Source organism: Selaginella moellendorffii, unplaced genomic scaffold, assembly GCF_000143415.4.
Source record: "Selaginella moellendorffii unplaced genomic scaffold, v1.0 SELMOscaffold_83, whole genome shotgun sequence".
Lineage (NCBI taxonomy): Eukaryota > Viridiplantae > Streptophyta > Lycopodiopsida > Selaginellales > Selaginellaceae > Selaginella > Selaginella moellendorffii.
This window is the reverse complement of record NW_003314344.1, coordinates 529,861-549,640: the sequence shown is the minus strand read 5'-3', so window position 1 is coordinate 549,640 and position 19,780 is coordinate 529,861. Positions and strand designations below refer to the sequence as shown.

Below are 19,780 nucleotides of genomic sequence, written 5' to 3'. Positions count from 1 at the left end.
GCGTTCCAGGAGACCACCGTACGGCTGGGCATCTTCTCAAAGAAATCCTTTGCTTGCTCCAGATGCCCGTTTTGGGCATATGCCGAGACCATTGCATTCCAAGCCGCCGCGTCCCTACGGGGAATCCGGTCGAAAATTCGTCGAGCCGAGAGAATATCCCCTGCTTGGGCATATGCCGCCACGAGAGCGGTGTAAGAGACGACGTTCGGGTTGGGCATCTGGTCGAAGAGTCTTTGGGCCCGTACGACATCACCGGACTGTCCGTACGCGGTGATCATAGCCGTCAATGTGTGAGAATCCTGCTGTGGCAATTGATCAAAGAGAAGTTTTGCTTGTAAAAGATGCCCTTGCTGGGCATTTACAGCGATAAGAACAGTGAAAGCGATTAAGGTTCTCTCAGGCATGGTGTCAAAGATCGCAGTGGCCTCGGGCAGTTTTCCGCACTGAGCGTATGCCGTGACCATCGCGGTCCAAGAAACAACGTCGCGCTGCGGCATCGCGTTAAAGAGCTTTCTCGATTCGTGGATATGCCCGTTCTGGGCAAATGCTGCGAGCATCGCGTTCCATGAGACAACGTTTCGATCGGGCATGGTGTCGAAGATCTGCTTGGCTTCGTAAACACTGCTGTTTTGCGCATATGCAGCAATCAAAGTGTTCCAAGATGAAACGTCGTGATCAGGCATTCGATCAAAGACGACCTTTGCTTCGTCTAGATGCCCAAGTTGGGCATATGCCTTGATCATCGCGTTCCAGGCCACCGCGTCCTTGTGGGGCATTTGGTCAAAGACCCGTCTCGCTTTGGCGATCTCCCTGTTTTCCGTGTATATTCCCATGAGAATCGTCCACGACACGATGTTTGGGCGTTCCAGGCGATCGAAAACTCGCTGGGCTTCGTCCAGGCTCCCGCATTTGCCATACATTTCCACCAGCAAATTCGCGAGATGGCGGTCGGACCGGTAAGCGTCGCTGGCGAGGATGTAGCCGTGTACTCTCCGTGTTTGTGAGAGATCTCCCCTGCACGATCGAATGAGCTGAGCGAGAGAATCCACAGAACTCCCATTTTGCTGGAGAAATCTGGCGATGCTATCGTGCGAGGAAGAAGAAGATGGGAATGCCCTCGTGTTGTGAATCACTGAAGAGCAATTGGCAATAGCGGGCATAGATGGCGCGATTGGACCGAGGGCATAGCGTCGGAAGCTAGATTAGATGAGATGGCGATGAGATCCCAATGTGGGCGATCGTGATTCTAGCAGTGGCTGCCGATGGAGCTTCCTCCAATTCCATTTTGATCGCCAGGGAACTCCTCCGCGACGTCAATCACAAGAAGCCGAGCACCGAGAATCGTTCTAGCCCCTCTTCTTTCCCCGATTTCTACACCCACGCGCTCAAATCCTGCAAGGATCTCTCCCATGCCCGGCAAATCCACGCAAAGATCGCCGGCGGCCAGCACAGGAAGAACCGATACCTCGCCAATCTCATCATCCAAATGTACGGTCGATGCGGTAGCGTGGAGGAAGCGCGCGGCGTTTTCGACGGCCTGGATGAGCCCAATGTTTTCTCCTGGACGATCATTATTGCGGCATATGCCAAGAATGGGCATCTGTACGAGGCGAAGTGTTTGTATGATGTTATGCCAGATAAGGATGTAGTATCGTCTAACTCGATCATAGCACTCTACGCACAGCGTGGAAACATTCGAATGGCAAGATATCTGTTTGATCTTATGCCGAGAAGAGATATCATATCTTGGAACTCTATGGTCACAGCGTATGCCTCAAACGGGCATTTGTTAGAAGCTCGGAGGCTCTTCAATGAGATGCCGGAAAGAGATGTTGTGTCTTGGAACGCGTTGATGAGCGGATACTCACAAGGGGGATTTCTTCGCGAAGCTCGAAGCTTGTTTGAATCCGTTCCTGATCCAAACATTGTCACCTTGAACGCTATGATCACTGCTTACGTCCAGGCCGGCGATCTCCCTGGAGCTGAGGAAACGTTTGAGAGCATGGAGTTTCACGACGCAGTGTCATGCACGGCCATGATCACAGGGCATTCGCAGCAGGGAAACGTCCGTGCCGCAAGAGCAATCTTTAACTCGATGCCAGAGAACGAGCGCGATTCGATCGCGTGGAATGCGATTGTGGCGGCATATGCACAAGTTAAGAAACTAGAAGAAGCGATGAAACTTTTTCTTCAAATGCCGCATAAGGACATGGTGTCGTGGAATGCAATTGTCTCAGCTTATGCCCAGGCAGGGCATATGCTAGAAGCAAAGCAGATCTTTGACGATATGCCCAAACACAACATTGTCTCGTGGAGTGCTCTGATTTCGGGGTATGCGCAAAATGGTCACAGCCGCCAAGCCATCACTCTCTTCAAAACCATGGATCTCGAAGGCATCCAACCAAACGAAGTAACTTTCGTCAGTGTTCTCGACGCCTGTGCTAGCGCGGTGGCGTTTCTCGAAGGAAGGCTCATCCATGAAGACGTGGTGGCGGCGGGGCTTCCACTCAATCTTCAAATCGCGAATGCTCTGCTCGATTTGTATGGAAAGTGTGGCAAAGTGTGGCTTGCTTTGGGGATCTTCTATGGAATGCCTTACCAGGACGAGATCTCCTGGACGGCCATGATCGCTGCTTACGTCCAGGCAAAGCTTCCATCTCAAGCTTTGGAGCTGCTTCACTACATGTCCGTGGAAGGAGTTCGTCCAAATGCTGTGACTTACGTGGGAGTTTTCTCGGCTTGTAGCCACAAAGGATCACTGGAAGTTGGGCAAGAACACTTCGCTCGCATGCTTTGCGACTATCAAGTAAATCCCGTGATGGATCATTACAAATGCGTGGTTGATCTCTTGGCCCGAGCTGGGAAAACGGGAGATGCCGAGGACTTGATCTTGGGGATGCCTTTCGAGGCCGATATTGTGTCGTGGATGACTTTGCTGAGTGCTTGTCGAGTGAATGGCGATCAAGAGCGAGGAGCTCGGGCATCGCAGCAGCTTAGAGAGCTCGATCCAAAGAATGTATCATCGTTTGTTCTACTGTCAAACACGATCGCCACATAAAGATCAATTCTATCCGAATCTTTAGAATCAAGTGTTCGTACTTTCCGGTACTAGCACAATGATAAATGAATGACCACGAAGACATCGCATAGAGCTCCAAATGTTGGCGAAATTGTATGAACGTGCGGCCATGTCACTGCCCTACCAACTTTTTATAGAATAGAATGCTGTGATGACGGAGGTTCCATCTTTTATTCGGTGAAATCGCGACTAAACATTGATAAGGACACAAAACACACACATGGTATATGATTTTTCCAAAGGATCTTGTGTAGTTGTGAAATGAGGAGGGTATAATTGGCGTAATGTGGGGCAGGGCTTTTAAAGACTGCCAACCATGACAAGAAAAATAATTGTATCTGACGGCTGCGATTTGCGGCTGCGCGATGGACGGCATCCGTATGCTCTTGCCAGCGTGGCATTATCGACGGCGTCCATTCGCTCCTACTAGGAGTCCTTGTAGAGGAGGATTGCGAATTTTCTTCCTCCTCGTTCTTGCAGCCGCGCTTGCGCCATCGCGATTGGAAAGGGCGAGCTTCAGGAGGTGAGCTGCGGCGATTTCTCTTCCCTGCGCCTTCGATCTTGCAATGCGATGCGCGCGGGCCTGCGTTTGTGAGGCATCTGGTCGAAATATCTTAGATCCTTTGGAAAATCTTCTAGGTCGTGTGATTTCTCTGTGATTCTTGGGGCGCATTGTGAGAAACTCGCCCTGTGACGGCGTATTTTTGCGAGAATTCTTTCCTGGTGTGTCGCAGTGGAATTCTAGAGAGGTCAACTAGAAGGGACACTCTTGTTTGGAAATCACTGACAGATTCTCTTCTCGTCTGAACAGGTTGTACTGTGGAGTGTGGAGCTTATACTAGTGTAAGAAAGATAAAAGAGGGAGCTCACGAGGAGGTCAGTGTGAAGTTCTTTTCACTTTTCTATGATCTTACTGGCTCTATGTTAAAAATTCCAGAATGTGAATTAAAGTAGCATCGTCTTGTGACTGATGGGGAAGTCACACACTTGGTGGTGGGATAGTCATATCAGTCCAAAGAATTCCAAATGGCTCGAGGACAATCTCCAAGGTAACTTGTTTAGTCTGTAAAGTAGTAGAGCAGCGAGATTCTTCTCTTTCTTTATGATGATGTGCGCTTTTATCCTTCGAGCAGATATGGATGCCAAGGTGAAAGAAATGCTCAAACTTATCGAGGAAGACGCAGATTCTTTTGCCAAGCGGGCCGAGATGTACTATCAAAAGAGGCCAGAACTCGTCGGGTTGGTTGAGGCATTTTACAGATCGTACAGGTCTCTCGCTGAGCGGTACGACCAACTTACTGGTGAGCTGCGAGAAAGTATGCCAGAGATGAATTCCCCGTTTGGAAAGAGACTCACCTTCAAGAAGAAGTCCAAGCCGGGGGAGAGTCCGAAAGAGTCGAAGAAGTCCGAGAAGAAGAAAGAAAAGAATAAAAAGGATGCAGAGTCTGACTCTAGTAGCTCTTCAAGCTCTGACGACGACAACTCGGACGATGATTCAAGGCAGCACAAGATGTTGTTCAGCTTGCAGCAAGAAAACAAGCAGCTTAAGGAACAGCTGGGCTCAACCGATTGGAAGAGAAAGGTTGAGGATCTCGAAGAGGAGCTCAAACAGGTGACAGGCCGGAACAGTGTGTTACTGAGCCAAGTTGTGCCTCCTGAGGAGCTGAAAGGTCTCCAAGAGGAAGTCACCTCTTTGCAAACGGAGCGGACCTCTTTAAAAGACGAGATGACCAAACTGTCGACCGAGAACAAAGGCTTGATTGATCAACTACGCAAAGCAAACGAGGAGATCAGCGTGTTTCTGGGAGAGATGGAGATGGATCACTCGGCCAAGGATGACGGTGCAGCAGCAAAGAATTTATCTTTGCATGAGATGATCAAGGAGCTACAGCAAGAGTGCTCACGACTGCAGGTGGACAGTCAGAGGAGTAGCGAGATACAAAAGACTCTTAAGGCGGGAGTTCAGAAACTCGAGCAAGAACAAGAAAGTCTGGCTGCAGAAGTTTCTCAGAAGACGAGTGAGCTGCAAGCTGCCGAAGAGATAGTATCCAAGCTTACGAGGGAAAAGACGGAACTTCACGACAGGCATTTGACGCTGGAAGATCAACTCAACACACACTCGAACGAAAACAGGGAACTCAGGGAGCTGCATGTGAGTCTGTCGGCTGAACATCAAAACATGCTCACTGAAAAAGAGAACGATATTCAGACACTCAAAGGCGAGATAACTTCTGGTGCCGAGCGCGTCAGAGAACTTCAAGAACAGATTGGTGCTCTCGAGAAAGATAAGTCGGAGCTTCAAGCCAAAGTTGAAGCACATGCAGCTGAGGTTGGCAGCCTGAAAGAAGAAGTCATCTCCTTGGAAGAAGAAATCAGGAACCTCAGAAGTATTATTTCAGCTAGCGAGTTGCAAGCCAAAGAGCAAGAAGAAGCTGTCAAAAAGCTGCACTCGAAGGTGTTCGACCTCGTCCGAAGGCTTGAAGATCATGGAGTGGATTCGGAGACGGATATTTGGCTGTGGGTTCAGAAACTCGAAGAAGGCATTTCCCGCCTCGATGCAGCAAAAACTGAGTCTCAGAGCCAGCTTGCCATTCATGCTGAACACTTAAGTTCGTTGGAGCGCGAGATGTCCGATCTTCAGAGTCAGAAGCAACAAGAGTTGACCGAAGCGCAAGCGAAAATCAACGAGCTGAAATCCGAGTGCCAGAAACATGGGGAGGAGGCTCTCTCTGTAGGAGAGCGTGTCAAGGTTCTTACGGAGACGCTTGCAACTCTGCAGGCCACTCACTCGAACCTTCAGACGGAACTCTCAGAGGTAACAGAAGCCAAAAAGCTGGCAGAGAAGAACATTTTGGATCTCCAAGCCATGAAAGAGTCCAGCGATTCCGAAGCGAAGGCAGCACTCAAGCAGCTGGAAGAAAGCCTTGCATCGGCTACTGAACAGCACAGGATACTGCAAGAAAACCTCGATGGACTCAAGGTCACGATGCAGGAGAAAGAAGATCAGATCGGTCGCCTTGAGCAAGAGAAATCAGAACTGGAGGCAAAAGTAGCATTCCATGGAACCGAGATAGAGAACCTCCGGGAACTTAACAGAAGTTCAGAGGAACAGCTGTCGAGCAAGACAGATTACTCCACCAACTTGGAAGTGGAGCTGTCGGCTTTGCGAACAGAGAAAGCAAGTCTCGTGAGCCAGTTTGAGGAGGAAGGACAGAAATCGATGTCACTGGATTCCGAGGTTCAGCGCTTGAAGTCCGAGCTTGCTGCTGTACAAGGGCAGCATGCTGAACTCAGCTCGACTCACCAAAGAGGAATTGATGAAGCTTTTGTTCTCGGTGCAAGCATGAAGACACTGACAGAAAAGCATCAGGATTTGCAAGGCAAGCACGAGAAACTCCAGGCCGAAGTTTCAGCAGCAACCGAGCTTTGTCGGAAGCTGGAGACAGAGATTGCAAATACAAAGGAAGAGAAGGAGAAGGTAGCAGCAGAGCTCCAGAGTAGCATGGAAAAGCTGCGCGAGCTTTCACTGGAGCTTCAAAAACGGGAAGAAGTAATCACGTCCCTGAAAGCCACAATATCCGACAAGGAGGGTGAGGTTGAAAAGATAGTTAAGGATCTCGAAGCATGCAAGGAACAAATCTCGACGTTAGAACAAAAGCTTGTCGTTTCTGAGAAAGCCAGGGAGGCATTAGAAGCACATGCGCAGAAGCTTCAGTCTGAGAAGGAAGAAATGAACGGACAGCATCGGCAACTTAACACGGACAACGAGCAGGCGAAGTCCGAATTGGTGACATCCAAAAACGAGTCTGAGAGGCTTCGTGTGATCTGGTCGCAAGAAAAAGAAGAGCTCCAGGAAAGGATGGGCAAAGTTACCAGTGAACTGGAGGAGGTGAAAAGACTCAAGGATGAAGCCCAGGCGTTGCTGGATGAGAATTCCCAGCTGCACAAGACGAGGGAGCTCGAGATGGAAAGTTTAAAGCACACCAGGTCTCGAGAAACTTTCAGCTTGTATAAGTTTCTCTTTGGAGATGACGACGATCAGCCTGAAGAACGGGATGTAAGCCATGACGAGGTGGCGAAGAAAGCGATCGAACTGCAGTCGAAGTACTCGGAGCTGAAGACACGAGAAGTGTCCTTGAAGAGCGACATTATAGAAGGAAACATCCGAATTCAGCAACTCGAAGAAGAAATCGTCACGCTGAAGGGAGAAAAGGAACTTCTTGATGAAGAGTTGAAGAAAAGCACGACGATGCAGGATAAACTCACTTCTGACTGTGAGCAGCAAACGAAGAGCCTGAACTCGGTGAACGAAGAGCTGGAGAAATTCAAAGAGATGCGATCCAGAGAGATTCTCAGGCTGCTTTCGTCACTTGGTGTGGAAAACGGGGAAGGCTCCTACGACGATGTCGAAAAACACCTGGCAACGTTCCAAACAAGCCATGCAGACTTGAAAGAGAGGGAGCTACAGCTGCAAAGCAAGCTAGCTGCAAAGACGACCCGTCTTCAGGAGCTCGAGGAGCATGGAACATGCTTACAGAACGAAATTCTTGATGGAAAGACTCGCATTCAACAGCTCGAGGAGGAGATTGAGAAGCTGAAGCAAGAAAAGAGCTCCCTCGATGAAGAATACCAAAAGAGTACCGGACTGCACACAAACCTGGTATCTGACTTCGAGAGACAAACAGAAAATCTGAACTCGGTGACGAAAGAGTTTGATATGCTCAAGGAGACCAGATCGAAAGAGATGTTCAATCTGCTAGCGTTTTTCGGGCTGGAAAAGGAGAAAACAGCTGATCAGTCACGAGAACTTACTCACGACGTTATCGAGAGGCATGTGACGGACCTGCAAACCAGCCACCAAGAGCTAAAAAAACGGGAGCTACAGCTGCAGGACGAAATGTCTACGAGCAATGCCCGTATCCAAGAACTTGTCGAAGAGACTGGCAAAATCAAACAGGAGAAGAGTGGCCTCCAAGAAGAGTATCAGAGGACTGTCGAGAATGAGACGAAGAAAGCAGCAGAGTACGAACGCAGAATCCAAGAGCTGGAAGTTTTGGTCAGTGAGTCCGAGAAGAAGCAGCGACAACTATCTGCAGAGCTCCAGAAGGTTACCGAAGAGCACGGGGATGTCTCTGGAAATCTAAAAAAGGTGATTGCGGAGCTGACCTGCCTGCAAAAGGAGCACGAACAGCTTCAGGCGGGGAAGAAGCAAACAGATTCGGACTTGGAAAAAACTAAGGTGGACTTGCAAAGTAGCCAACTGGAGCTGGAGAGACGAGAGCGGCAGCTACAGGACGAACTTTCTGCTAGCAATGCTCGTCTCCAGGAACTTGTGGAAGAGATTGGCAAGCTCAAACAAGACAAGAGCGATCTGCATGAGGAGCTTCAGAGGAGTATTGAGAAGGAGGCGAAGCAAACCGTTGATTACGAACGTAAACTTCAAGAGCTGGAAGCGACTGTCAAGGAGTCTGAGGAAAATTGCCAGAAGCTAACAGCAGAGTCTCAGAAGGTTACTGAAGAGCATGCGAGTGTCTCTGCAAACGTGCAAAAGCTCGATGCAGAGCTGGCGGGCTTGCAAAAGGAGCACGAACAGCTTCAGGCGGAGAAGAAGATGGCAGAGTCGGACTTGGAGAATACTAAGGTAGCTTTGCAAGCTAGTCAACTGGAGCTGGAGAAACGACAGCGGGAGCTGGAGGACGACCTTTCTGCTAGTAATGCTCGACTCCAGGAAGCCATGGGAGAGATCGGGCAGCTCAAACAGGAAAAATGTGACCTGCATGAAGAGCATCAAAGGAGTGTTGAGAATGAGGCGAAGAAAACAGCTGATTACGACCGTAAAATTCAAGAGCTGGAAGTCACGGTCAAGGATTTCGAAGAAAGGTGCCAGAAACTAGCCGCAGATTTACAGAAGGCTAATGAAGAGCATGCGAGTGTCTCTGCAAGCATGGAGAAGCTCAATGCGGAGCTAACATCCTTGCAAAAGGAACACGAACAGCTTCAAGCCGGGAAGAAAAACGTGGAGTCGGACTTGGTGGATACCAAGTCTGAATTGGAGCAGACTCGCCTCAGGGCACAACAAGAGAAGGAAGAGTTTAAAGCAAAGTTGAGCCGAAGCGCCTGTGATCTGGAAGAGATGAAGCAGCTGAAGGAGAAGACACAGGCTTTACTGGATGAAAAAGCCGAGGTGCACGAGACGAGAGAGCTTGAGTTTGAGAGCTTCAAACAAGCTAAGTCGCGCGAGTCTTTCAGCCTGTTCAAGTATTTGTTTGGAGCGGATGATAGCCCGCCTGAGGAGCGAGATGTGACTCATGACGAGGTGGAGAAAAAAGCCATGGAACTACAGTCGAAGTACGGGGAGCTCAAAGAACGGGAAGCCTGCTTAAGTAGTGACTTAGAGCGTCGAGGCGCACGTATCCAGCAACTCGAAGACGAGATTGATAAGCTGAAGCAAGAGAAGGATTCCTTGAACAAGGAGGTAAAGAAGGCAAGCATGCTCCACGCAGAGCTGGCCTCTCACTTGAAGGAGCGGGAGGAGAACCTGACCGTGATGACAAGAGATTACGAAGCATTCAAGGAGACCAGATCAAAAGAGATCTGGAAGCTGCTTACGTTCTTTGGGATGGAGAAGCCTGAAGAGCAGCAGGAAACACGGGCGCCGCTTGGACAGGATGTTGTTGAAAAGCATGTGGCGGACTTGCAAGCAAACCATAGAGCGCTAAAAGAACAGGAGCTACAACTGCAAAGCGAGATATCAAACAAGGATGCTCAGCTTCGAGAGCTTGAGGAACAGATCGCCAAACTCAAGTCCGAAAAAGACGAACTCGTTGCAATGGACGCCAGAAAGACGAGCGAGAGCGAGCAGAGAATTGGTGGCCTCCAGCTAGAGATTGCCGGGCTTAAAGACAAGAACGAAAAGCTGGATGCGGAGTATCAAAGAGTAAAGGAGGAGCACCATCAGGTCTCTACGAGCATCGTCAAGCTCAACGACGAGCTGGCCTGCTTGCAAAAAGAAAAGGACGTGTTGGAGAAGGACATGTCCACTGAGGTGCAAAAGCTGGAGGATGAAAAGGCGGGTGTCAAGAATCAGCTGGACACGAAGGTGACGGAATTCGAAGAGGTCGTCCGAACACTTCACACGGAGAACAAGGACCTGGGAGATAAACTAGCCGCGGAGGTGGAGGGAGTTCACGCAATGCAGGACAAGCTGGCGGCGCTAGAAAACGAGAACCAGACCCTGCTGGAGGAATCCAACAAGGTACGTGATTTACAGCAGGAGCTTGCTTCTGTGCAGGAGGAGAACCGGATGCTCAAGTTCGAGCTGTCCAAGCGGGACATCTTAATCAAGAGGCTGGAAGGAGACTTTATCAAGCTGCGGGACGACAAGGCCGAGGTCACAGAGCAGCTGAAAACCGCCACCGAGCAGCTCAACCGGATGCATGCCGAGTTACTGGAGCTCCGTGAAGAGGACAAGAGGCTACGCAGCAAGCTCGAGTCCATGGCAGAGAAGGTGCAAGGATTGGAAGAGAAGATCTCGGTGCTGGAGCAGGAGAACAGGAACTTGGTGGAGGAAGTGGAGGCAGGGAACAAGCAGAACAAGACGCTGGTGACAGTGCTCATGTTCCTGCGAGCCGAGGTTTCAAGCATCACGCAGAGGACAAAGGCGCTGGGCCGGGACGTGAGCGAGAGCGAGCAGGCGCTCAAGGCCAAGGACGACGCACTGGTAAAGCTTCAGGGCGAGATGAAAGCTCTCCAAGCGGAGAGGCAGCGGATGTCCCTCGCAAACTCGCAGCTGTCAAGCAAGGTGGTGGCTCTCGAGCAAGAGAACAAGCTCCAGAGCTCGGAGATGGCCGAGGAGAAGAGAGCGGCGATCCGGCAGCTGTGCTTCTCGCTCAGCTGCATGAGGGAGCACAACGAGAGGCTGGAGCACTCGCTCAAGAACGTGAGGGTGAGGTACAGGCCCAAGCCGCCAACGCCAGCATCGACATGGAAGAGCTTCTGGAATCCGTGGTACAACAATAACAATAACAGGAATGCTCTCACTGGTGCTACGGGATCCTCGAGTGACACTACTCCTACAGCCGCTGCCACTGCCACTACTACTGCTGCTGCGTGAGTATATAGGAGTGGTTCTATCTTGTGCATTTTTGTGTGTACTGTAATATTTTTGCGAGATAAATAATGCGATCATTTTGCGACGACCAAACGAAAAAAAAAAAAAGAACAATTACAGAATAAAGTTGCATGATCTTACTAGTGTGTCTGGAGCTTACAATTTCCGCGAGAGGGAAATTTCTGGCATCCTCCAATCAGAAGGATCAGATGGCATCCTCCAATCAGAAGGATCAGATATGTTTCTTGACAATATACTATAACTTAATCACACTCTTAGGGTCTGAAAAGTTCAATGGCACGTTTGGACGTGGACGAGTGCCTCGTCTCCAAGGACGCGAAAATCACGGATTTCGTGGTCAAGATCGGCATGAGGCCTGGGTTGATACCTTTCCTGGAGAGCATGGACGCCATCTATGATCTCTATGTATTCAGCTGAGTTCTATTGTAGTGGTGGACGGATTTCGAAAATATTGTTGCCGGGACGATTGCAGGTCTTATATGGATCCAAGCATCAATGAAGTCGTGTCTCTGAAAGACATTTGTTCCGTGCCAACGGTTGACAAGGATCGCATTTATCTTTACAATTACGATTGCTGGCTGGATTGCAAGCGAACGGTGTGGCTTGATGATGATGAGTATTACTGGCTGGTCCAGCCAAACAATGGCTTTGTGGTTCCTCGGTGAGGACGAGGAGGATCGAGTGCTGGATGGGTTTGTGCCGCTTCTCACCGCTCTGGCCAAACTGGGTGACTTCGCTCCGGCGATTGAGGGGCTTAGGACTGAAGAGTGTAAGCTGGTTGACGGGGAGCTCAAGTTTGGCGAGATTGATGGGGAGATTGTTTCGGAAGGGCTGCGTAGGTTTTACGTAAGTGTATATTGTCTTGTGTTTTGTTCTTACTTTGCTATACGCACAGGTGAGGGAATGGTTCATAAACGCCATGCTCATGCAGAGCGATTATTATAATTCACTGTGGATAAAATTCAGGTGTAAGGATAGAAAGCTGTTGGAAGACCCTGAATTTAAGAAGCAAGTGATTGGAGTGAAACACAATGGTGGTTTAGAGTCAGAAAGCGAGGGTAAATGTGTGATAAGCGAAGCAAGCTGGGAGGTACTCAAGGGGGTGATAAAGGCGGAGTATCAACAGATTACTTTGGAAATGGCATACAAGAAGAAGAAAGACAAGAAGGAACTGGTAAGAAATTTTTACCTTTTTCAAAGAGAAGCTCATAATTTGCTGTTTTTTTAGCTTGAGGCAAAGGCTGAGGAAAGTCTGAAGGCACTCGAAGGCGTTGAGGAGTGTTTGCATTCCAGAGTTTACAACAAAGACTATTTGCAGTTGGCAAAGTCTATCATACAAAAGCGTCCTATTTCAATTTTTTCTACTTGGTTTAATTGAGAACCAATAATATAAGCTCTTCGCGCTTATTAATTGTGCTCGCTACAGCAGCTCCTCGCGGGAGTCCATGGAGACAAACCTGATGATGTCCCGACAATTTGAAGTTAAACTTTGTTTTCGTGCCCCATAGCTGTTAATACTTTACACAAATATTCTTAAAATACTCCTATCTGCAGCTAGAAAGTGTCTGAGAAAGATATTTGATACGTCATTGCTGCCACTACCTGTAAAGCTAAAGCTAAACAAAAGGAGCGCGATAAGCAGAAGCTTACTTTCTTGTTGGTGTTCCGTGTGGACTGTGATGTTCTCACACATATCCAGAAAGGAAGTCTGCTGGTGTAAAGTTCGACAGCATCCTGTAGTTTGAGACGATCAATCCAGACAAATGCAGTTCCCTCCAACACGGACGAGATCAAGAGGAGCTAAATGCCGCCCAGCAGTGATTCGTGCCATTTGGGCGCGAACATAGATTTTAAAGCCGTCTTTATTCTAAAAGCATATTGATGGATTCTCTTTAATTTTATGGCACAAGCACAGCGATTTCTATGCCAAGACCCCCGACCACAGGTTCTCTTCCAAGGATCTAGAGTTTGGTCATCTGACCAAGTATTAGAGCATTCCAGGAGACTTGCTCCATCCTGTCAAAGACCTTCCGAGCGTCGATCATGGTCTCACACGCAGCATATAAACCGATGAGTGTTGCTGACACGACGGAGTCAAACCCACTGCTTCTAGCTCTGGAGTAAATTTCCATCCCCATCTCCAGGACTTCCACAGGCTTCGTCCCTTGCTCCTTCGATGCCAACTCTTACAACCCTTGAGAGCAGCAACGTAGCACGGCTCATTCTCAGCGCAGCTCGAAGAAAAAAACAGCACCAAAGCTATCTCTGGCTGGCCGTTTTCCACGTATCCCAGAAACCAGGTCATGCTGCGGCATTCTCTCGAAAACCGCTCGAGACTTGTCCGGGCACCCAGCGAGCTGGCCACGAATATATCTAGCTCGTCTGAAACTTGAGACTGAATATCCGTGCCTTTCTCCAGCGCTTGTTTTCACGAACCACCTTCCAACTTTGCTGCCTTCTTCTTTGGCCGCTAGACCGGAGCATGCCTTGAGAGCAGCAACAAAGGTCCTGTCATTTGGAGCCACACTTCTCTGCTCTCATCCATGACAGTGCCTGTAAAACCAGTGCCTCTTCCCCGTTTTCCACGTAGCCCACGTAGCCCAGCATCAGTATCCAAGAGACCACACTGCAATACCCCATCCCTGTAAAAACTCTCTCAGCTTCCACCAAAGTTCCATATGCGTTTACAACGTAGAGATCGTGGTCATGCCCGCTCCGATGCATCGCCATGGCATTTCTTCGCGAAATGCACGTCGCCGGAGCTGCCACACGCCTTCACAGGCCTTAGATCCCGAAATCTACAAGAACCAGACGCACTGAGTGGAACTCTCACCGATAGCCTACAAGAGAAACCTTCCCTTTTTTATTTTAGGTAGGGATGGGATATCAATACCAACTTACTCCGCCGTTGGATGCACGCCACGTGGCAGAAGAAAGTCATAAATATATGGGCACTCTTAGGGTCTGAAAAGTTCAATGGCACGCCCAGCGCTGGTTTTGGACTTGGACGACTGCCTCATCTCCAAGAACGCGAAAGTCACGGATTTCGTGGCTGGTGGCTATGACATCGGCATGAGGCCTGGGTTGATCCCTTTCCTGGAGAGCATGGCTGCCATCTATGATCTCTATGTATTCAGCTGCTCTGCAGAGTTCTATTGTAGTGGCATCGTCGACAATATAAATAAGAGGCTATCCTCGGGACGGATTCTATACTATTGTTGCCGGGACAATTGCAAGTCTTATAGAGATCCAAGCATCGATAAAGTCGTGTCTCTGAAAGACATTCGTTCCGTGCCAATGGTTGACGGGGATTGCAAGCGAACGGTGTGGCTTGATGATGATGAGTATTACTGGCTGTTCCAGCCAAACAATGGCTTTGTGGTTCCTCGGTACGATGGGGAGGACGAGGAGGATCGAGTGCTGGAAGGGTTTGTGCCGCTTCTCACTGCTCTGGCCAAACTGGATGACTTCGCTCCGGCGATTGAGGGGCTCAGGACTGGCGAGTGTAAGCTGGTTGACGGGGAGCTCAAGTTTGGAGAGATTGATGGGGAGATTGTTTTGGAAGGGCTGCGTAGATTTTACGTAAGTGTATTGCGTGATTATTGTCTTGTTTTTGTTCTCACTTTGGTATACGCACAGGTGAGGGAATGGTTCATAAACGCCATGCCCAGGCAGAGGGTATATAACATAAAGAAATTGGAAGACCCTGAATTTAAGAAGCAAGTGATGGGAGTGAAACACAACGGTGGTTTAGAGTCAGAAAGCGAGGGTAAATGTGTGATAAGCGAAGCAAGTTGGGAGGCACTCAAGGGGGTGATAAAGGCAGAGTGTCAACAGATCAGGTTGGAAATGGAATACAAGGAGAACAAAGGCAAGAAGGAAGTGGTAAGAATTTTAACTTTTTACAAAGCTCGTAATATGCTGTTTTTTAGCTCGAGGCAAAGGCTGAGGAAAGTCTGAAGGCACTCATAGGCGTTGAGGAGTGTTTGCATTCCGGAGTTTACAGCAAAGACTATTTGCAGTCAGCAAAGTCTATCATACAAAAGCGTCCTATCATACAAAAGCGTCCTATTTATATGAATTTCGATGTTTAATCTTATGGAATCTCGAAGTTAAACTATACTTTATAAAAATATTTAAAATACTCAGCTAGAAAGTGTCTGAGAAAGATATTTGATATGTCATTGCTGCCACTACATGTAAAGCTAAACAAAAGGAGCTCGATAAGCATCAAAAATCAATCTTGCTTGTTGGTGTTCTATGTGGACTAAAGTCACTGTGATGTTCTCACATCCTACCCCAAACCGGTATCAAGGAATTAACAGGAACAGTTATGAATGTAATTCACAGCTTTGGGGTCACACTAGACAGTTAGTTCCCCAGCCTTTTATTTTATCCTCCATTGTCCTCCAAGCGCTTGGCAAAGCTCTTGTCCTCGCGAAGTGCAGCATTATTTTCTTCCTCTAAAGAGTTTTTTCTATGGATCATCCAGGTTGGTTGCTGTGAATCAAGCCATGGCATCTCCTGCGAGCATTGTCTGAGGGTCTGGGCTTAGACTCCGACTATCTCGAGAGGGAATTTGGTAAGCACCAAGCAGCGCTGGAACTCAACTATTATCCTCCTTGCCCGAGCCCCGAGCTCGCAATCGGACTGAGCAGTCAGTCTCCCCATTCTCTTGCAGGAAAATGATGTCGTGGGGCTCCAAGTTAAGTTCCAAGACACGGGTCGATTCCCGGTGCTCTTGTTATCGACCAGCTTCAGGCAAGTTTAACAACAGTTTTGAGACTCCGCAATGCAAAGCTGAAGAGAACCATCTTGAACGCGGGTAAATCTCGGGCGTCGGTCGGGCTCTTCTATGATCCATCTTCCGACGTTAGAGTTTCTCCGATTCCCAAACTTTTAGACCCGGAGCATCCGGCAGCCTACAACCCGTGGTCCCGTGCGTGTTTGGAGAGTACGTGAAGAACCTCTACTCCAAGAAAGTCGGCCGAGCATATCACTCACGCACAAGTGGGAACCATCTGTGGCCTTGGAGCTCTTCTCGAGGATACAACAACGTGAAGAAGATCTCTCGCTGGATTCCTAGAGCTTCAAGGCCGCACTCGAGGCTTGTGGGAATCTGTTGGCTTTGGAGGCCGTGAGATGGATCCACGGTTGCGTTTTACGAACCGCGCTGGTGGACACGTATGGGAAGTGTGGAGGCATGGTGGAAGCTCGGCATGCTTTCGACTCCGGCTGGAAGTCTCGAATGCTTTGATTGGGGGATACAGCTGCCAGGGGAACTACAAGCTCGCGATGGAGCTCTTCGATCAAATGCGTGACGACGGGATCACTTTCGCGTCGGTTCTCTCTCGGCTTGCAGCCATGCTGAGCTGGTCGAGAGAGGGATGGCGATCTTCTCGTCCACTACGTTCTCAGCATACCCGAGTATCAGCGTGTTCCAGAGTGCCAGATTATGGACTGGCAAGTGGTTGAAGAGCCCCTGAGCGTCCAATAAACTTCCACAATCTGTGTAACCAAGCTCTGGCTGGCCGTTTTCCAAGTACCCCAGCACCAACGAAACCAGGTCATGCTGCTTAAACTTGTCCGGGCACCCATACCGAACGATAGCGTACATGTCGATCACCGAGCTGGCCACGAATATATCTAGCTTGAAGCTTGAGAATGGAGATCCATGCCTTTCTCCAGCGTCCGTGTTTTCACGAACCATCTTCCAACTCTTTGCTGCCTTCTTCCTTGCCTGCTATGCCTTGAGAGCAGCAACAAAGGTCCTGTCATTTGGAGCCACACTTCTCTGCTCTCATCCATGACAGTGGTGCCTGTAAAGCCAGTGCCTCTTCCCCGTTTTCCAGCATCAGTGCCGCCCAAGAAACCACCATCCCCGCAAAAAACTCTCTCAGCTTCCACCAAGTTGCCACACACTATCCATACAAGCTCACCAGCGTGTTTGCAACGTAGAAATCGTGCCCGCTCTCCTCTGCATCGCCATGGATTTTCTTCGCGAAATCCACGTCGCCGGAGCTGCCACACGCCTTCAACGCCGCAACAAGGACGGGAATCGCCACAATCTTCGCCTCTTCCTCCTGCTGGATCCTAAGAAACGCCGAAATCCTCGCCATTTCGCGAGAAATCTGCAAGAGCAAGACGCACTGAGCGGCATTCTCCAAGAAAGAACGAACCGATCGCTTACATTTTCCCCGAAAGGGAAGGAAATCTCTCGCAGAATCCAAGCACGTCCTCCAGCTCCTGCCGGATCGACTTGAGCTACATAATGGAATGCAAGACAGAAGCAGCGCAAGGACGAGCGCCTCCGATCGCCTCGCCCGCGGCATCTCACACTTCTTCCTAAGACCCAAGAACCCTAGGTAAGTTTTAAAGGCTCCTTTAAATTGCTGTTAAGTCACAGCTTCTGGAGCGGAGCTACAGTAAGGCGTATACAAACAAACCATTCGAGTGCTGGTAAGAAGCGCGCTCGCAAATCCAAAGCCAGTCACCAGTCCCATCACCACGCTGCTCGCGCCCCTCCTTCCAGCAGCTCTCACCAAAATCTGGCGACCAAACGCTGGAACCAAGCTTCCACACGCCACCACCATCCAAAAATCTAGTCCGCTGTAGCTCAATCCTCCCAGAATCGCCACAATCGCACCCACCGGACTCGCAAATCCCGTCACTGTTGCTAGAACCAATGCCTGCTGCCAGCTTCCAGTAGCTCCATAGATGGTGCTCGCTACAGCGGCCCCTCGCGGCAGTCCGTGGAGACAAACCGGCAAGAGCATATGAGTTCCAAGGCCGTAAGCTTTGTTGGCCGCCACACCCAGAGCTAAGCCTTCCGCAAAAGCGTGGAAGCCCATTGTCCCTGCTGCTAGAATCGCCCCGGAAGCCAGGCTGCTGGCTTGCTTTGGCTTGGTGATGAAAACTTCCACTTCGGCCTTCCGGGGTCTTCTGCTTTCCCACAGGTGAGCCAGCCTCCATAGACAAGTTCCCAGGAAGAAGAGCCCCGAGAGAACTAGTCTGTCCATCTTTCCCGAGAGCCAGAGCTGTGACGGCCTCCAGAGAGCCAGGACGAGTGCTATCCCGGATCCCACTGAGCCAAAGAATGAGTAAGGTAATCTGATCGAGCCGACGAGCGAAACTAGAGCGAGGCCGCCGATGAAAGGCCCCAGTCCGAAGAGCAGTGACCAGAGAAGAGCAGAGCCAGTGTTGTTCCATCTGGAAACATTAGAGCTGTCAAGCCGCCCTGGTTTTGGTGAAAAACGATGTAGTTATACCTGGCTCCGCTTTCCATGACTGTGCTTAGAATCTCCATGAAAGCTATCGAGACGGTTGCCGCGGAGGCAACTTCGGAAGCATCGGCATCCTGGATAGCAGCCAACGTTAGACGTGCCTAAGAGTCTCTAGAGTTTGCTCTGTCACCTTAAAACTGTCGGGAAGAACTTCGGCCAGGACCATCCAGATCATGCATCCCGCAGCGAAGCCCATGCAGAGAGGTAGAAATTTTTGGAACGCCTCCGCACAGATAAAAGCTGGTACTGCTACCAATGGCTGTATCCAGAGAGAAGATAACGTGTCAAAGGTTTGGCAAACCAACCAAAAGATCAAGCATTACCTGTGGCAAAGAAGTAAAGGTACTCCAAAGCATCGCATTGCGAGCCGAGACCCCTCGCGACGCAAGGACCATACTCACTGCCAATCCCTCGGGAATGTTGTGCACAGCAATCGCCAGCGTCACAGTGATTCCTTGCGAGAGTCCCTTGGGTCCGGCAAAGGAAACTCCCACTCCAGATCCTTCTCCAAACGAGTGAAGCGTCATGATACCAATCACAAGGAGCATTTTCCTTGCATCAGCACCCTTGACATCCATGAGCTTCACGTCCCCAAACCTCTCCAAAACCTGCGAGAAAGAAAGCAAAGAATAGGATGACAGTGTTCTAGAAAAATAAATCCAGTGTTCTAGAGGAGAACGAACCTTTTGGCTGTAGAGAATGAAGAGTCCACCCGAAAGAATGCCCGCCACCACCCAATTTCCTCCTCCAAACCTCTGGCCTTCCTGGATTAAATCGAAGCTCGCGGCAAGCATCACTCCAGACGCGATCCCGTTGCACAGTCCGGCCCATTTTGCTTGCAACTCCACGAAGAAGAACGGCACGGCACCGAGACCAGTAGCGGCAGCCATTCCAAGCGTGAGAATCGCCACAGTCGCCACAGAAACCCTCGATGCCGCTGTTCTCGAGCCGCTCCATCCCTGATCCTTCTCATCCGGCGCTACCCTAGCCCTGACACTCACCGACGACCGATCCTCCTCCACGGCGTGCGATACATTCGCGACGAGGGCGAGCAAGGCGATGGCGAGGACGACGCTGCCAATCGCGCCTCGATTCATGGCGCCGGCCTCTTGGAGATTGCCGCGATCGCATCACTCTGGAACGAGCATCATGGCAGCGCGGCGGGAACGCGTCTTCTCTCCTCCACGTGATGACGCGATAAACCCTAAATAAACGCCATTGTTTGGTCAAAATGGCCGCCATAGCTGGGCACCAAAGGGGACAAAAGGAGAGAACTTATAGAAGGGA

At 49.9% G+C, this 19,780-nt stretch overlaps 4 protein-coding genes across 7 annotated transcripts in view; 2 read left to right on the top strand and 2 right to left on the bottom strand.

Moving 5' to 3' along the window:
* The window catches only part of LOC112341437 (pentatricopeptide repeat-containing protein At4g02750-like), a 1,889-nt gene extending 729 nt beyond the window's left edge, over positions 1–1,160 (bottom strand). Inside the window, exon 1 of the mRNA XM_024661523.1 lies at positions 18–1,160. Within this exon, the coding sequence (XP_024517291.1) occupies positions 18–1,160 (1,143 nt within the window). The remainder of the gene's footprint in view (positions 1–17) is intronic.
* A 47-nt stretch (positions 1,161–1,207) lies between these two features.
* Positions 1,208–3,262, top strand: LOC112341457 (pentatricopeptide repeat-containing protein At4g02750-like). Its single transcript, XM_024661568.1, has one exon. It carries the CDS (start codon positions 1,229–1,231, stop codon positions 3,056–3,058), a length of 1,830 nt encoding a protein of 609 aa, XP_024517336.1. The 5' UTR covers positions 1,208–1,228; the 3' UTR covers positions 3,059–3,262.
* A 92-nt stretch (positions 3,263–3,354) lies between these two features.
* LOC9651790 (protein NETWORKED 1D) lies at positions 3,355–11,282 on the top strand. 4 transcript variants are annotated; one of them, XM_024661567.1, is made up of 5 exons: positions 3,355–3,602; positions 3,891–3,955; positions 4,017–4,128; positions 4,213–8,276; positions 8,679–11,277. In XM_024661567.1, exons 3-5 carry the CDS (start codon positions 4,050–4,052, stop codon positions 11,190–11,192), a joined length of 6,657 nt encoding a protein of 2,218 aa, XP_024517335.1. In that variant the 5' UTR covers positions 3,355–3,602; positions 3,891–3,955; positions 4,017–4,049; the 3' UTR covers positions 11,193–11,277. The 4 variants fall into 4 exon arrangements, with proteins under 4 accessions (XP_024517335.1, XP_024517332.1, XP_024517334.1 ...); XM_024661564.1 differs by having other exon boundaries at positions 4,213–11,277; XM_024661566.1 differs by lacking the exon at positions 3,355–3,602 and adding an exon at positions 3,610–3,802 and having other exon boundaries at positions 4,213–11,282.
* A 4,238-nt stretch (positions 11,283–15,520) lies between these two features.
* Positions 15,521–19,712, bottom strand: LOC9630748 (putative zinc transporter At3g08650). Its single transcript, XM_002987607.2, has 6 exons — positions 19,177–19,712; positions 18,817–19,101; positions 18,624–18,752; positions 18,479–18,567; positions 17,401–18,419; positions 15,521–17,341 (listed from the first exon to the last, which is right to left on the bottom strand). The coding sequence occupies exons 1-5, from the start codon at positions 19,588–19,590 to the stop codon at positions 17,606–17,608; spliced, it is 1,731 nt and encodes a 576-aa protein (XP_002987653.2). The 5' UTR covers positions 19,591–19,712; the 3' UTR covers positions 15,521–17,341; positions 17,401–17,605.
* Positions 19,713–19,780: the final 68 nt, after the last annotated feature.

Bases quoted from the DNA above. Each gene is read 5' to 3' on its own strand.
- LOC112341457 (XM_024661568.1), top strand. From the start codon at position 1,229: ATGTGGGCGATCGTGATTCTAGCAGTGGCTGCCGATGGAGCTTCCTCC.
- LOC9651790 (XM_024661566.1), top strand. From the start codon at position 4,050: ATGGGGAAGTCACACACTTGGTGGTGGGATAGTCATATCAGTCCAAAG. The intron at 4,129-4,212 runs GTAACTTGTTTA...TCCTTCGAGCAG, and splicing joins GCTCGAGGACAATCTCCAAG to ATATGGATGCCAAGGTGAAA.
- LOC9630748 (XM_002987607.2), bottom strand. From the start codon at position 19,590: ATGAATCGAGGCGCGATTGGCAGCGTCGTCCTCGCCATCGCCTTGCTC. The intron at 19,102-19,176 runs GTTCGTTCTCCT...TCTTTCTCGCAG, and splicing joins TCATTCTCTACAGCCAAAAG to GTTTTGGAGAGGTTTGGGGA. The intron at 18,568-18,623 runs GTGACAGAGCAA...GCTGCTATCCAG, and splicing joins TTCTTCCCGACAGTTTTAAG to GATGCCGATGCTTCCGAAGT.